At 38.7% G+C, this 14671-nt stretch overlaps 1 protein-coding gene across 4 annotated transcripts in view; it reads left to right on the forward strand.

Annotated features, from left to right (window-relative positions):
- Positions 1-14671, forward strand: part of NFATC3 (nuclear factor of activated T cells 3) — a 102644-nt gene that overhangs the window by 40200 nt on the left and 47773 nt on the right. For all 4 annotated transcript variants that reach the window (XM_069456313.1, XM_069456312.1, XM_069456314.1 and 1 more), the window contains 2 exons: positions 10463-10662; positions 12119-12291. In XM_069456313.1, coding sequence (XP_069312414.1) covers positions 10463-10662; positions 12119-12291 — 373 coding nt within the window. The remainder of the gene's footprint in view (positions 1-10462; positions 10663-12118; positions 12292-14671) is intronic.

Here is a 14671-nt window from a genome sequence, read left to right on the forward strand (position 1 = left end):
TAACTCCTAGACTCAAGTGATGCTCCTGCCTCAGCATCTTGAGTAGCTGGGACTACAGGCCTGTGCCAACACTCCCAGCTAATTTTTTTCTTTTTTGTAGAAACTGGGTCTCACTGTGTTGCCCAGGCTGGTCTCAAACTCCTGGCCTCAAGGTATTCTCCCACCTCAGCCTCCCAAAGTCCTGGGATTACAGGTGTGAGCCACTGCACCGACAATGATAAGTTTTATTGAGGCATAAATATTTTTTGTCTTACCCCAAAAGTTACTGAAATTTGAAAAATGAAGTTTGTAGTTCTTTTTCAGTTTTAGACTTTATATTTTATCATACACCACCAAGATCCATTTCCAGGTGATGATTATTTCTTTATACAATGTTGCTATATACACATTTTCAGTTTTAAGAAATTTATGTTATAAAAATTTAATTTTGCATTTTTAGTAGTATCTCTACAATGTATTGTCATGCTTCTTCTTTTTTTTTTTTTCTTTTTTTAAGCGACAGAGTCTCACTTTGTCACCCAGGCTAGAGTACCATGGTATGATGGTAGTTCAGTGTAACCTCTAATTCCTGAGCTCAAGAGATCCTCCTGCCTCAGCTTCTGAGCGGCTAGGACTATAGGCACATACTACCATGCCCAGCTAATTTTTTTTCAGCTTGGTCTCAAACTCCTGGTATCAAGCAGTCCTCTCTCCTTAGCCTTCCAGAGTACTGGGATTACAGGTGTGGACCACCAAGACTGGCCCATCATGTGTCTAGTATATTCAGATCCCCTGCCCCCAAGTAATTTAGCAGAACTGGTAATAGAACTCCTTTTATTGAAGTTGCTGTAGTCTGTCCTGTAGTGACTTTCAGGCTTTAACCCTCCAGCTTTAGTTAAATTAAGCAGGCACAGACCTTTGCTATGGAAACGATATAGAAACATAACAAACAACTTGGCTTACTTTCTTCTACAAAGCAGAGGGTGGCCTGAAGAAGATACTGATAGATACTGGATGGAAGTTTTTAGAGAGTATTGTTAACAGTAGTAATAACTTGTTTATTTCCTGTAACCTAAATGCTCTTCTGGAAATGAGATGGGATGGTAGTCTAATTAGTTTATTTGATCTTCCCTTAAAATCCCTGAGATGCAAAGGAGTAGCCCTATTTTTCTTATGTTATAGTATATACATTTGGAGCTGATGTTGGTTGAAATATATTCCCTTTGAAATCTTACATGCATGACTACCTTACCCAACTCATTTATTTTATCAAAGTATAGAGGACAGATGCCTTATGTCTTTGCCAAGCTGGTATAAATGTGAATCATCTAGTAAGACTAAGATTCTTTGGTATATAGTACTTACCAATATATTATGTGATATTTGGATAACATAATAGGTATTAATAGCAGTAAAATTTTTAATTTGTATTTTCTTTCTTTTTGTCTTTCTTTCCTATTTTCTTTCCTTACTTTCTTCTTTTCTTCCTGCTTTCCTTTTTTCTGATTGTGTCTCAGTCTGTCACTCAGGCTGGAGTGCAGTATCATAATCACAGCTCGCTATAGCCTCAAACTCCAGAGCTAAAGCGATCCTCCTGCCTCAGCCTCCCAAGTAGCTAGGACTACAGGTGCAGGCCACCACTCTTGGCTAATTTTTCTATTTTTTGTAGAGATGGGGTATTGCTATGTTGTTCAGGCTAGTCTCAAGCTCCTGGCTTCAAGCGATCTTCCTGCCTCGGCCTCCCAAAGTGCAGGTATTATAGGTGTGAGCCATCATGCCCAGCCTCTTATATTGATATTCTTAAATTACATGTATAGGGCTGGTTGTGGTGACCCACACCTATAGTTCAGCTACTCAGGAGACTGAGGCAGGAGGATCTCTCCAGCCCAGGAGATTTTATTTTATTTTATTTTATTTTATGACAAAGTCTTGGTCTGTCTGCCCAAGCTAGAGTGCCGTGGCATGAGCTTAGCTCACAGCACCCTCAAACTGAGTTTGCTTTTACTTTGGATTATTCAAACTGTGTTTGAGGTTGCTGTGAGCTAGGCTGATGCCATGGCACCCTAGCCTGGGGAGATAGGACCCTGTCTTGGAAAAAAAAAAAAAAAAAAAAATCAGTATAAGGCTGAAATATTAAGAAGAAATAAATAAACTATCAACTATATTTAAAAAGTATGTTTGTCTCTCTGAACCTATTCTGGTTTTGGGAGAGGCTGCCTGAATTTTTTTAAAAAAAGTGTTTCAAAATGAAAAGGCTTGGTAATGACTATAGAAGACACAGTGAAGTAGTTATTTATACCTCAGTATCAATGTCAGTGTTGCAGGTACACAGGTAGGGGTAGGTGTGTTGATCAACAATCTAAATTCCATGAGTGGCATTATTGGCAATGACATGATTTTTTGAAATGATAAACTTTTTACATGGTAGCTGCATTCATGAAAAATTTATATATGTTACAACTGCAGTTTTTTGGCATGTATATATAAAGGAGTTAGGTTCTAAGTTCATAAACATTTTCTTATACTAATACATGAATGTCTGGTGTGTCAACAGTAAAGGGCCCAAACTCTGTAAAATTATTTAGAGGTTTATTCTGAGTCAAATATGTACAGCCGAGGCCTGGAGAGCCACGCCCAAGAAGCCTTGAGTGAGTGGTCTCATCGTAGTTGGATATAGTTTGGTTTTATATGTTTCAGGGAGACAGGAATTACACGTAAAGTCTTAAATCAGTACATGGAAAGCTTACATTGGTTGGGCTGGAAAAGGCAGGGCATCTGAAAGGGGGCATTGCAGGTGGGTTTGAAGATTCTTTGATTTGTGATTGGTGAAAGAAATGAAGCTTTGTCTAAAGGCTTGGAATGTTTTAAGTTAAGTCTGTTAATCAGAGACAAGTCAACAGGTATACACGCATACCCAGACTCAAGTGATCTGTTAAGAAAATTGATGACCTACAGGTGTGATTTAAACTTTGTCTTGTATAGCCTTAGGCGTACTAATAAGTTACAAAGGGTATCTCCAAGAAGGGAGGTAGGCATGAGGAGGCATATCTGACCTCCCTTCTCACGGCCAGCAACTCAGCTTTAGGGTATTTCTGAGGTCCCCTTTCCATTCATTTAGCTGGGGGGCTTAAGGTTTTATTTTAGTTCACAGGTGGTATATTCTCAAGTTCTTTGTGACATAGCTAGTTCTTCACTTTGAGGAACTATGATTATCCCATTGAGAGGAATTTGAATCTTTGGCCCCTTCGCATTAAATATCCATAGTGCACTCTACTTATCATGTTGGCAACTATGTGCCTTCACAAAATTTCAAAATACCCTCCCCACCCGCCATCTCCCCTGCAGAGGGTAATACTGTCCAAGTTAAGAAATACTTTTCTGGACTAGGCACAGTGGCTCATGCCTGTAATCCCAGCACTTTAGGAGGTGGTGGGAGGATCACTTGAGGCCAGGAATTTGGGACCAGCCTGAATGAGCAACATTGTGAGACTTTGTCTCTACAAAAAATTTAAAAATTAGCTGGGTGTGGTGGCATACACATAAAGTTCTAGCTACTCCAGAGGTCGAGTTGAGAGGATCACTTGAGCCAGGAATTGGAGGTTGTCGCCTTCCACCCTGGGTGACAGGGTGAGACCCTGTCTCTTTAAAAAAAAAAAAAAAATTGTTGTAGGCCAGGGTTGTGTAGGCCAAAACTGGCTGTCCACTTGTTTTTGTACAGGTTGTGAGCTAGGAATTGTTTTTATACATTTCTACATGGTTGGAGAAAAAATAACCAAAAGAATATTATTTTATATAGTATTGTATGTATTATAATGTGAAAATTACATGAAATTAAAAAGGAAGCATCTATACAAGTTGTATAGGAACCCACTACACTCATTTCATTTATGTATTGACTCTGGCTGTTCTCGCATTATAGTGGCCGAGTTGAGAAAGAGAGAACATGTGGTGTTCGCATCACTTTACACTGCTGCTCAGTGCAGTACAAATCACAATGATGCTGTTAAAATTCAACAGTGTTTCAAGTGCCACAAGTACTGCTGTATTGGGACTTAAAAAAAAATCAATGCATATCTACCATGTCAAAACAAGAGAAAGGAAGCAGATATCAAATGTCATTCTTTTAAGGCACAGTGGACTGTATTATCTTGTCATCAAATTACATACCAAAGCATTGTGTTTATTGTATAATACTATGGCTGGGCTAAAACCATAGGCATCTTACTTGCCTAATATTTGTTTGTAGATGTCTCACTATTACCTTGAATACAGTGTGTCATTACTTTATCTTTATACCTGTTCTTTTTTTATATAAATTTTTAATTGTAATTGATTCTTGTCGTAGCTATAGAGTTTTGTGTATTTCTTTCTTTCTTAGAAAGAAAGCTGCTAGTTTCCAGATGCCCAGTCCCATTCTTTATTTCTTTCATTATTTTTTATTTCAAAATATTAAGAAGGTACCAATGTTTTTGTTACATGGATACCTTTTATAATGCTTAAGTCTGGGCTTTTAGTTGCCCATCACCTGATTAGTGTTCATTGTACCCAACAGGTAGGTTTTTATAACTTCCCCTCCCTCCCTTTCTTAATTTCCTATGACCTTTACATCTCTTTGTGTCGTGTGTTCCCATCAATTAGCTCCTAGCTATTAGAAAGAGTCCATGTGGTGTTTGTTTTTCCATTCCTGAGATACTTCACTTAGGATAATGGTCTTCAATTCCATCCAAGTTGCTGCAAAAGACATCATTTCATTCCTTTTTATGGCTGAATAGTACTCCATGGTGTGTGTGTGTGTGTGTGTGTGTGTGTGTGAGAGAGAGAGAGAGAGAGAGAGTGAGAGAGAGAAAGAGAGATCACATTTTCTTAATCCACTTGTGAATTGATGGGCACTTAGGTTGATTCCACATCTTTGTGATTGTGAATTGTTCTGCAGTAAACATTCTAGTGCAGGTTTCTTTTTTATAAAATGACTTACTTTCCTTTAGGTAGATACCCAGTAGTGGGATTGCTGGGTTGAATGGTAAGTCTATGTCTATTTCTTTGAGGAATCTCCATATGTTTTCCATAGAGGTTGTACTAATTTGCAGTCCCACCAACAGTGCATAAACATTCCTTTCTCTCTGCATCTTCACCAGCATCCATTGTTGTTTGACTTTTTAATAAAGGCCATTCTTCTCTACACCTGTTCTAAATCAGTGACTTCTTCAATTTCTTTATTTGCTAGTGATACCCCCATTCTCCTGGATACTGAAGCTCAGAACTTTTGACTTGTTTCCTCTTTTGTTCTATATGTAGTCAGTTAAAAAAATCTCTTTAAGGCCTCATGGGAAAGATTTATTCCATTCATCATTTTCCCTTCCTATTTTCTATTTATGTTCCTACCTCTACCCTAGTTTAAACTCTCAGTACACATGATTTTAGTGCTTCAGCCTCTTAGCTTATTTCCATGGTTCTATTCTTTATTTCCTTCATAGAGCCTTAATTGATTTCTGTTATGTGCTTGCCCACATCTTATATTATCAAGAATAAATTTCTGCCTTTTAGGAGCTTCAGTAATTCCTTAAAATTTGATACATTCCACTTTAGTCTTTCTTTTAGTGTCACCTGTATAGTACTGGCTGAAGCAGTAACATTTCCATAATGGATCCTCAATAAAAGGAGGAAAGGATAGAATGGTGAACAAGACAGTTTCTGCCTTTTTGGAACTTATATGGTACTTGGATGGATAATAATATATAATACAATTTTGACAGTAGTAAATATGAAAAATTATAACACAGAATAAGGGGGCAGAAATATGATATTTTAGATATAGTAGTCTTCTCTGAGAGAACTGACCTTTGAGTACAGAACTGAATCATGCGAAGGAGTGAAGTAACATGAAGATCAGAGGGAAGAATATTCCTGAGGTATAAAATATTAAGTATGAAGGCCCTGAGGTTAGGAATGAGCTTGAGTGATTCATGCAATAAGGCCAGCCTGGCTAGGGTAGACTGTAGAAGGGAGAGAGTGGGAAAAGTTAAGGCCAACAAGTTAGCCAGGGCCCAAATCACACAGACTGTGAAAACCATTGTAGGGAATTATAATTAATTCTGAATGTGAAGAGAAGCCATTAGAGAGTTCTAAGTAGAGGGGTAAAATTATCCAATTTATGTTGTAAGTTTATTCTGGCTGCTGGACAGAGAATGGGGCTGCAGGGGAACAAGAGTAAAAACAAGGGGAACTATTACAAAGCTATTGCCTAGGCTTTTAGTGTTTCTCTATAACTGTTAGAGGACTGAAAGTCATCCTGGGCAAATTATATTATCCAATGATAAGCAAAAGTCTTAATATCTTTTCTTGGGTAGAGGAGGATAATCAATAAATTATGAAGTTGCCTAGTTACAGACTCCACTGTAAAACCAGGGAAGGGTAAGCACGTGTGAATAAAACATTCACCTGCAAGACTCCACCAAGTGCAAGAAAGCCACCATCTCAAAGGAGAAGAGGCATGGCAGGAGAGCTGAGACCCCCTTCACTTCATACTGAAGGCATAAGCACCCTGAGGCACTCTAGGCTCTCATTTACAAAAGACTGGAGTATTATTAGGAGAGCTGAGAAAAATCTCTTCAAGGCACTCTCAAAAGACCCAAAAGTTCCAAAAAGGTAGAAACTCTCAAAGGTTGAGAAACAGGCCGGGCGTGGTGGCTCACGCCTGTAATCCTAGCTCTCTGGGAGTCCGAGGCGGGTGGATTGCTCAAGGTCAGGAGTTCGAGACCAGCCTGAGCAAGAGCGAGACCCCGTCTCTACTAAAAATAGAAAGAAATTATATGGACAACTAAAAATATATATAGAAAAAATTAGCCGGGCATGGTGGCGCATGCCTGTAGTCCTAGCTACTCGGGAGGCTGAGGCAGGAGGATCGCTTAAGCCCAGGAGTTTGAGGTTGCTGTGAGCTAGGCTGACGCCACGGCACTCACTCTAGCCCGGGCAACAGAGCGAGACTCTGTCTCAAAAAAAAAAAAAAAAAAAAAAAGGTTGAGAAACAGCTGAAAGAGATATTCTGAGGCTCAGAAATGAAATAGCAGGACTGAAGAGCATAGAGAACTCCTGATAGATTAAAAACCAAGCAACCAGGTAGTGAATCAGAGAAAGGTCTTCTAACAGTTTCAAGGGCTGGAGACTTGGTGGGAAGCATAGACAGGTCTCTGGAATCTGGCCAGCACTAAGATTCCATGCCCCTACCACTTGGTTCAGTTTATGGAAAAAAAAAAAAAGATTGCATGCCCTGCTGAAGAAGGAAACTTATTATACCTTCAAAGCCTTGGAAGCCAGTGCTATACTGAATCAGACTAAAGCTTCAGTAAAGTCTAGACACAGCTTAGGAACTGTGACCTGACAAAAGAAATAGCATATCCCTTTCTGGAGGCAAATATTTTGTGCTTCAGTCTCGAGAGGTTTTTTTTTAACACAAAATGTCTAATATACAAGAAACAAACCACGTACACAGGAGAAAATGTGACCCACCTTAAAGAGAGAAACAATCAATGGTAGCAGACCCAGAGATGGCTTAGATTAGATGTTGGGGTTGTCAGAAAGAGACTTTAGAATAACTATGATAAAAATGATAAATTAGGCTGGGCGTGGTGGCTCACGCCTGTAATCCTAGCCTGTAATCCTAGCACTCTGGGAGGCTGAGGCGGGAGGATCACTCAGGGTCAGGAGTTCAAGACCAGCCTGAGCAAGAGTGAGACCTCGTCTCTACTAAAAATAGAAAGAAATTAGCTGGACAACTAAAAATATGTAGAAAAAATGAGCTGGGCATGGTGGCGCATGCCTGTAGTCCCAGCTACACGGGAGGCTGAGACAGAAGGATTGCTTGAGCCCAGGAGTTTGAGGTTGCTGTGAGCTAGGCTGATGCCACGGCACTCTAGCCCAGACAACAGAGCAAGACTCTGTCTCAGGAAAAAAAAAAAAAAAGTTAAAAAGTAATTCCATTGGGATGAAATGGCTAAAAAACGATAAAAAAAAGTAATTCCATGTATAATAGCATCAAAAAGATTATAGGAATAAATCTAACCAAGGAGGTGTAAGTCTTGAATGCAAAAAATTACAAAACATTGCTGGAAGAAGTTAAAGAGAATCTAAATAAGTGAAAAGACGTCCTGTGTTCTTGAATAGGAAGAATTAGCATTGTTAAGATTTAAGATGTCAGAACTCCTGAAAGTGATGCATAGATTCAATATAATACCTATCAAAATTCTAACAGCCTTTTTTGCACAAATGGAAAGGGAAATCCTCAGATTCACATGGGATTGCATGGGACCTTGAATAGCCAAAACAGCCCTTATAAAAGAAAACCAAAGTTGGATAATTTCATACTTCCCCATTTGCTACAGTAGTTAAAACAGTATGGTCCTGGCATAAAGACCAACCAGTGGAATAGAATAGCTAGCCCAGAGATGAACCCTCACATGTAAGGTCAAATGATTTTCAAGAAGGGTACCAAGACCATTCAATAGAGAAAGGCTAGTCTTCTCAATAAAAGGTGCTAGGAAAACTGGATATCCACATGCAAAAGAATGAAATTGGACTCTTACCTTATACCAGATATAAAAATTAACTCAAAATGGATCAAAGACCTAAATGTAAAAGGTAAAACTATAAAAGTCTTAGAAGACAACATTGAGGAAAGTTGTCTTGATATATTTAGCAAAGATTTTACCCATATGACACCAAAATCACAGGCAACAAAAGAAAAAATAGATAAATTGGACTTCATCAAAATTAAGAACTTTTGTGTATCAAAGAACTACTAGTAAGAACGTTAAAAGACAACCTACAGAATAGGAGAAAATATTTGTAAATCATATATCTGAGAAGGGATTAGTATTCAGAATATATAAAGAACTACATCTCAACGGAACACACACGTACACACTCTTACTTCCAAAGTTGAATTTGTTTGTTTAAGTGGGCACTTGGTTGGAGTGGAAACCTGGAAAACCTGTCTCCCCTATGGTTTGTGGCAGCTCAAAATCTCATTTCAAGGCTGGGCGCGGTGGCTCACGCCTGTAATCCTAGCACTCTGGGAGGCCGAGGTGGGCGGATCGTTTGAGCTCAGGAGTTCGAGACCAGCCTGAGCAAGAGCGAGACCCCATCTCTACTAAAAATAGAAAGAAATTATATGGACAGCTAAAAATATATATAGAAAAAATTAGCCGGGCATGGTGGCGCATGCCTGTAGTCCCAGCTACTCGGGAGGCTGAGACAGGAGGATCGCTTGAGTTCAGGAGTTTGAGGTTGCTGTGAGCTAGGCTGACGCCACGGCACTCACTCTAGCCTGGGCAACAGAGTGAGACTCTGTCTCAAAAAAAAAAAAAAAAAAAATGCTTAAAAAAATATTTGTAAAAAAAAAAAATTAAAAAAAAAAAAATCTCCTTTCAGTTATTTTAGTCATAGTTGGGCTACTTGGAGTCTGTGCTGTTTGAGCATGGTTCGGAGGTCAGCCAAAGGTTTGGGCAGAGTTTATATGTATAGTTTGGAGCTCCCCTTCTCTGACTGTCTCCTTACTGAGATTTCCCTCTTTCTTTCCAGAGGCTGTGGTTGTCTCAGACTCTGTACTCAGTTCTCCAGAGCCCTGAATTCAGACTGTAGGTTTTTTTATGGAAGTTTCAGCTGCTGTGTAAGGCATGGACTGTGGCTTTCCTAAGGTTAAAAACCACAAAACAGGAGACACAGCTTGTGTTATTTCCTTCTCAGAAATATGTCAGTTTATCAGTATCTGCTTATTTGTGATTGCTCACCATGCTTTCAAGTCATTCTTTACATTTGTTCCAGTTTATAGTTGTTACCTGTATGAAGATGGGTCAGATAGGTACTACTCAGCGATTCTAATTCTCCGTAAGCGCTATTTGTGTACTTCGTGAGACTCTGTTTCTTTTAATTGCCTCCTTTCTTGTGGTGGCTATTTTTGCCTCCAGCAGCTCCTGGTCTTCCCCCATGTGAGTTCCATATAAGTCATCTTAACCTAGCAATAGTGAAGGGTAGGTAACAAGAAAAGTCAAGTAGCCCAGGCTTGTTAAGCAAGTTGAAATTCTAAGTTTGTAATGTATAGAATAGAGTTTTCCAGAGTGCCTCTGATTTTAACAGCCTGTTACAGGACCTTCCCACACCCAAGTCTTTAGGTCTAGTCTGAATGGTTAATGTTGCCTAGGGTACAGAATCAGCATTTCTTTTGTGTTCTGTACGGCAGAGTCAGAAAGCCTGCAAATTTTTGTTGATCCAGATATTTATCAAAAAAATCTACAAAACCGAAACCCTGCATCCTTTGTGTAACATATTCCAATGTTGTATTTTACTTGCTTTGTTTTGGTCATTTTTGAAATAACATTTTATGTATCAATGGTACATGATACAGATATGATGAACTTACTATTGTAAGCTTATTGTAAAATGCATGGATAATGAATTGTGCTTTTCTGTGTTTGTTCTTCCTAATTAGCTCCTGGGCTACAGTGAAAAGCCAATAAATCTACAGATGTTTATTGGAACAGCAGATGATCGGTATTTACGACCTCATGCATTTTACCAAGTGCATCGAATCACTGGGAAGACAGTTGCTACTGCAAGCCAAGAGATAATAATTGCCAGCACAAAAGTTCTGGAAATTCCACTTCTTCCTGAAAACAATATGTCAGCCAGGTATCTTGAAACATACCCTAAAATGGGCAGTTCTTTTTTTCCCCCTGAAACACCCTTCATAAAAAACTTATTAAGTATCAATACAAAGTGCATTGTTCTAAGTTAACTAAATAACATTATATAAATAAATTTACATTTGCTAAGGGTGGTAGCATATTTCCAGAAAGAAAATTCAATTCAACAAATGTTTATGGACCATATACAAGCATCATCCTAGGTGATAGGGATAAAAATACTGTATATGAACATCAAATAGCTCACAGTGTAATACGGTAGACAATAAACAATTGCAGTGTAATTATGATTGTTAAGTTTCTTTAAGGAAAACTTTTTTTTCTTTTGAAACAGAGTCTCACTCTGCTGCCTGAGCTAGAGTGCAAGTGGTGTCATCATATCTTACTGCAACCCCAAACTCCTTGGCTCAAGGGATCTTTCTGTCACAGCCTTCCAAGTAGCTGGGACTACAGGCACATGCCACCATGCCCAACTAATTTCTCTAATTTTTGTAGAGCTAGGGTCTTGCTATGTTGCTCAGGCTGGTCTTGAACTCCTGGCCTTAAAGTTATCCTCCCGCCTTGGCCTCCCAAAGCCCTAGAATTACAAGTGTGAGCCACCTCACCTGACTTCCTTAAGGAAAACTTCTGACTTTCCCTCCAGGCATCCCATTTGACCCATTTGCAAATAAAATGAGGTGGCCAACTTCTGAATGAGAATGCAATAGAATTTTGTTAAAGTGGATTAGTTAGGATTCTGGTTGCCTAAAACAAAAACCTAAAATGCAGTGGCTTAAGCAATTAGAGGTTTAGTTTTTTATCACATAAGAGAAATTTACAGATAGAAATTTTAGGGCTAGCACAGTGGCTTCGTAAGATATTGGGACCTGAACCAAGCTTTTTCTTCTCTGCCATCTTTAGCATGTTGTTTCCATCCTCTAGATTGCCTTGTAATCCAAAATGGTTTCTGGAGCTCTAGCCATTACAATCAGAAGGAATAATTTCCAGAAGGGATTATTCTTCCAGAAGGAATAAGAAGGAGAAATGGGTGGGAAGAAGGATAAAAGGGAACTTCCATTTGAATCAGGCCTCTTAAAAGAGCTGTTCCCTAAAACCTATCCCAAAACTCTTCTACATCTCATTGATAATGCTTATGTCAAAAGCAGACTTGATGCCGGGCTAGAATATACCCTCTTGATGGCAGGAGGAGAAGCATGTGAGTACAGGAATGGGGAAGAATTATTGACAGCTGTCTTTGTAGGCAATCTATGGCACTTTTATCATACAAAAATATTTTTAATCCCTAAATTGAAATAGCAGAGAGTAACAATCATACATATCTTTCTTTTTTGACATAATTTTGGATAGTTCTTTCCCAACAAATTAACAATATTTGTGTGGTTGAATTGTTTAGAAACATGATTATTAATAAGCACAGTAAATTTTTATATTTTTCTCTTTAGTATTGACTGTGCAGGTATTTTGAAACTCCGCAATTCAGATATAGAACTTCGAAAAGGAGAAACTGATATTGGCAGAAAGAATACGAGAGTACGACTTGTGTTTCGTGTACACATCCCACAGCCCAATGGAAAAGTCCTTTCTCTACAGATAGCTTCTATACCTGTGGAGTGCTGTAAGTGAGCTTGTGATGATGTTTAAAGATTTTGCTTATAATAGTTTATTTTCTGTTTTGTTTATAATTTAATGTGTGCATCAGAAGTGTAAACTGAAGCATAAGAGTCTGGGTTGCTTGTTTGATTTTCTCATATGGAAATAAGCTAACATATTTAGGTGGGAAGAGTACTGATCTTGGAATTTTAAAGTGGCTTCTCACAATAGTTTGACCCTAGGTAGCTATATGACTGCAGACAAACTCTATTGACCATAGTTTTCCTATCTTTAAATGAGGAAGGTGGGCTGATGGCATCTGAGGACCAGGTCATGAAGCTATGATTCTAATACTTTTACGTGTCACTTGATAATCATTGTTTCATTAAAATGTCAGCCTTCATGTTGGAAAATGAATGTCTCTGCAAATTGTCCCCTTGGCTAAATAAGACTTATGGAGTGTTTGGTTTTTTTAACTATAAAATTATTTACAACATCAGATTAAGTCACTGAATGTTTTTTCCTTCCGTATACAAAGGCAAGATATAAGAAGGGGCCCTACAACCTGACATCTACTCAGGCCATGTAGAACTATGGATCTTGGACAAGTTAGCTGGTATGACTAATATTTAGATCTTCAGGGCATAGACTTGGAATGTTCTAATTCCATGCTATAATTTTGCATAGGAGGAAGCTGAGGCACAAGTATGTCAAGTACTCGTCCAAGGTTATTTGCTTGTTGGTGACAGAGCTGTGCTTAGAACTTGGGTTTTCTTAGTACTCTTGATTATATTAAAAAGGAAAAATGTTTCCTTTAGAAACATAAACATTAGATTATGTTCCACGTACCTGGGAAGGCAGAGAAACGTGCAGTCACTATAGATACAATTACAGCCATTTTATTTTTGTTAGCCGTATGTAGTCTTAGTTTGGTACTCCACCTGCTGTGTATCCTTTTCATGCCTCCTTTTTCTGTTTGCTGAATTGGGCTAATACTTTATTGTTTCCCAGCTGACTGTGGGAATCACTCAGCAAATCTATGGTAATAGAATTCACTATAAACTAATTTTTATGTTAATTTTTAATAGATAATATAGATACATGATACTAAATTCATAAAGAATAAAGAGTATAGAGTACAAAGTAAATTTCTAAGTCAACCAGTTCCCCTTCTTATATATATGGTTTTTTTTTTTTGTTGTTTATTTTTTTTCCTTGAAATGGAGTCTGGCTCTGTCATCTGGGCTAGAGTGCCATGGTGTCAGCCTTGCTCACAGCAACCGCAAACTCCTGGGCTCAAGTGATTCTCCTGCCTCAGCCTCTTGAGTAGCTGGGATTACAGGTGTGCACCACCACACCCAACTAATTTTTCTATTTTTAGTAGAGATGGGGTCTTGCTCTTGCTCAGCTGATCTTGAACTCCTGAGCTCAAGCAGTCCTCCTACCTTGGCCTCCCAGAATGCTAGGATTACATGCGTGAGCCACTGCACCCGGCCTCCCCTTCTTAGAAGAAGCTACCATTGCCAGCTTCTTAATTATCCTGCTAGAGTGTTCTATGCCCATATAAACATAGATGTCTCTATTTTTAAAAACAAAGAAATTTAAATAATTCAAGTTCATATAGTAATTTGAGTTTGTTTTTGTTTTTGTTTTTGTTTTTTGAGACAGAGTTTCGCTCTATTGCTCCAGCTAGAGTGCAGTGGCGTCGTCATAGCTCGCTGCAACCTCAAACTCCTGGGCTTAAGCAATCCTCCTGCCTCAGCCTCCTGAGTAGCTGGGACTACAGGCATGTGCCACCACGCCCAGCTAATTTTTCTATTTTTTTAGTAGACATGGGATATAGCTCTTGTTCAGGCTGGTCAAGCAATGCTCCTGCCTCGGTCTCCTGTAGTGCTAGGATTATAGGCATGAGCCACCGTGCCAGGCCTTAGTTTGAATTTTTGAGATGAAGTGACTCAAATGATTTTTAATTTTTTCTTTTTTGTTCATAAAGTATGTGATTATTATTGAGAATATAGAAAATGTAGACTGGTACAAAGAGTACAGTATTAAAATCTTTTGTAATATGACTACCCAGAGATAGTCACTATTAACCTTTTTTAGATTTCTTTTTTAATATTTTTGTATGTTTTTATATTCTATCTTTTATATACACGCACAAAATAGTTTTTAAGTGAGCTTACCTGATACAATTTTATGTCTCTCTCTCTCTTTTTTTTTTTTTGGAGACAGAGTCTCTGTTCCCAGGCTGGAATACAGTGGTGTCATCACAGCTCACTGCAACCTCAAACTCCTGGGCTCAGGCAATCCTTCTGCCTCAGCCTCCTGAGTAGCTGGGACTACAGGCCCATGCCACCACACTGGCTAATTTTTTAAATTTTTTGTAGCAATGGGGTCTTGCTGTG

This window comes from Eulemur rufifrons, chromosome 23, assembly GCF_041146395.1.
Source record: "Eulemur rufifrons isolate Redbay chromosome 23, OSU_ERuf_1, whole genome shotgun sequence".
Classification (NCBI taxonomy): Eukaryota; Metazoa; Chordata; class Mammalia; order Primates; family Lemuridae; genus Eulemur; species Eulemur rufifrons.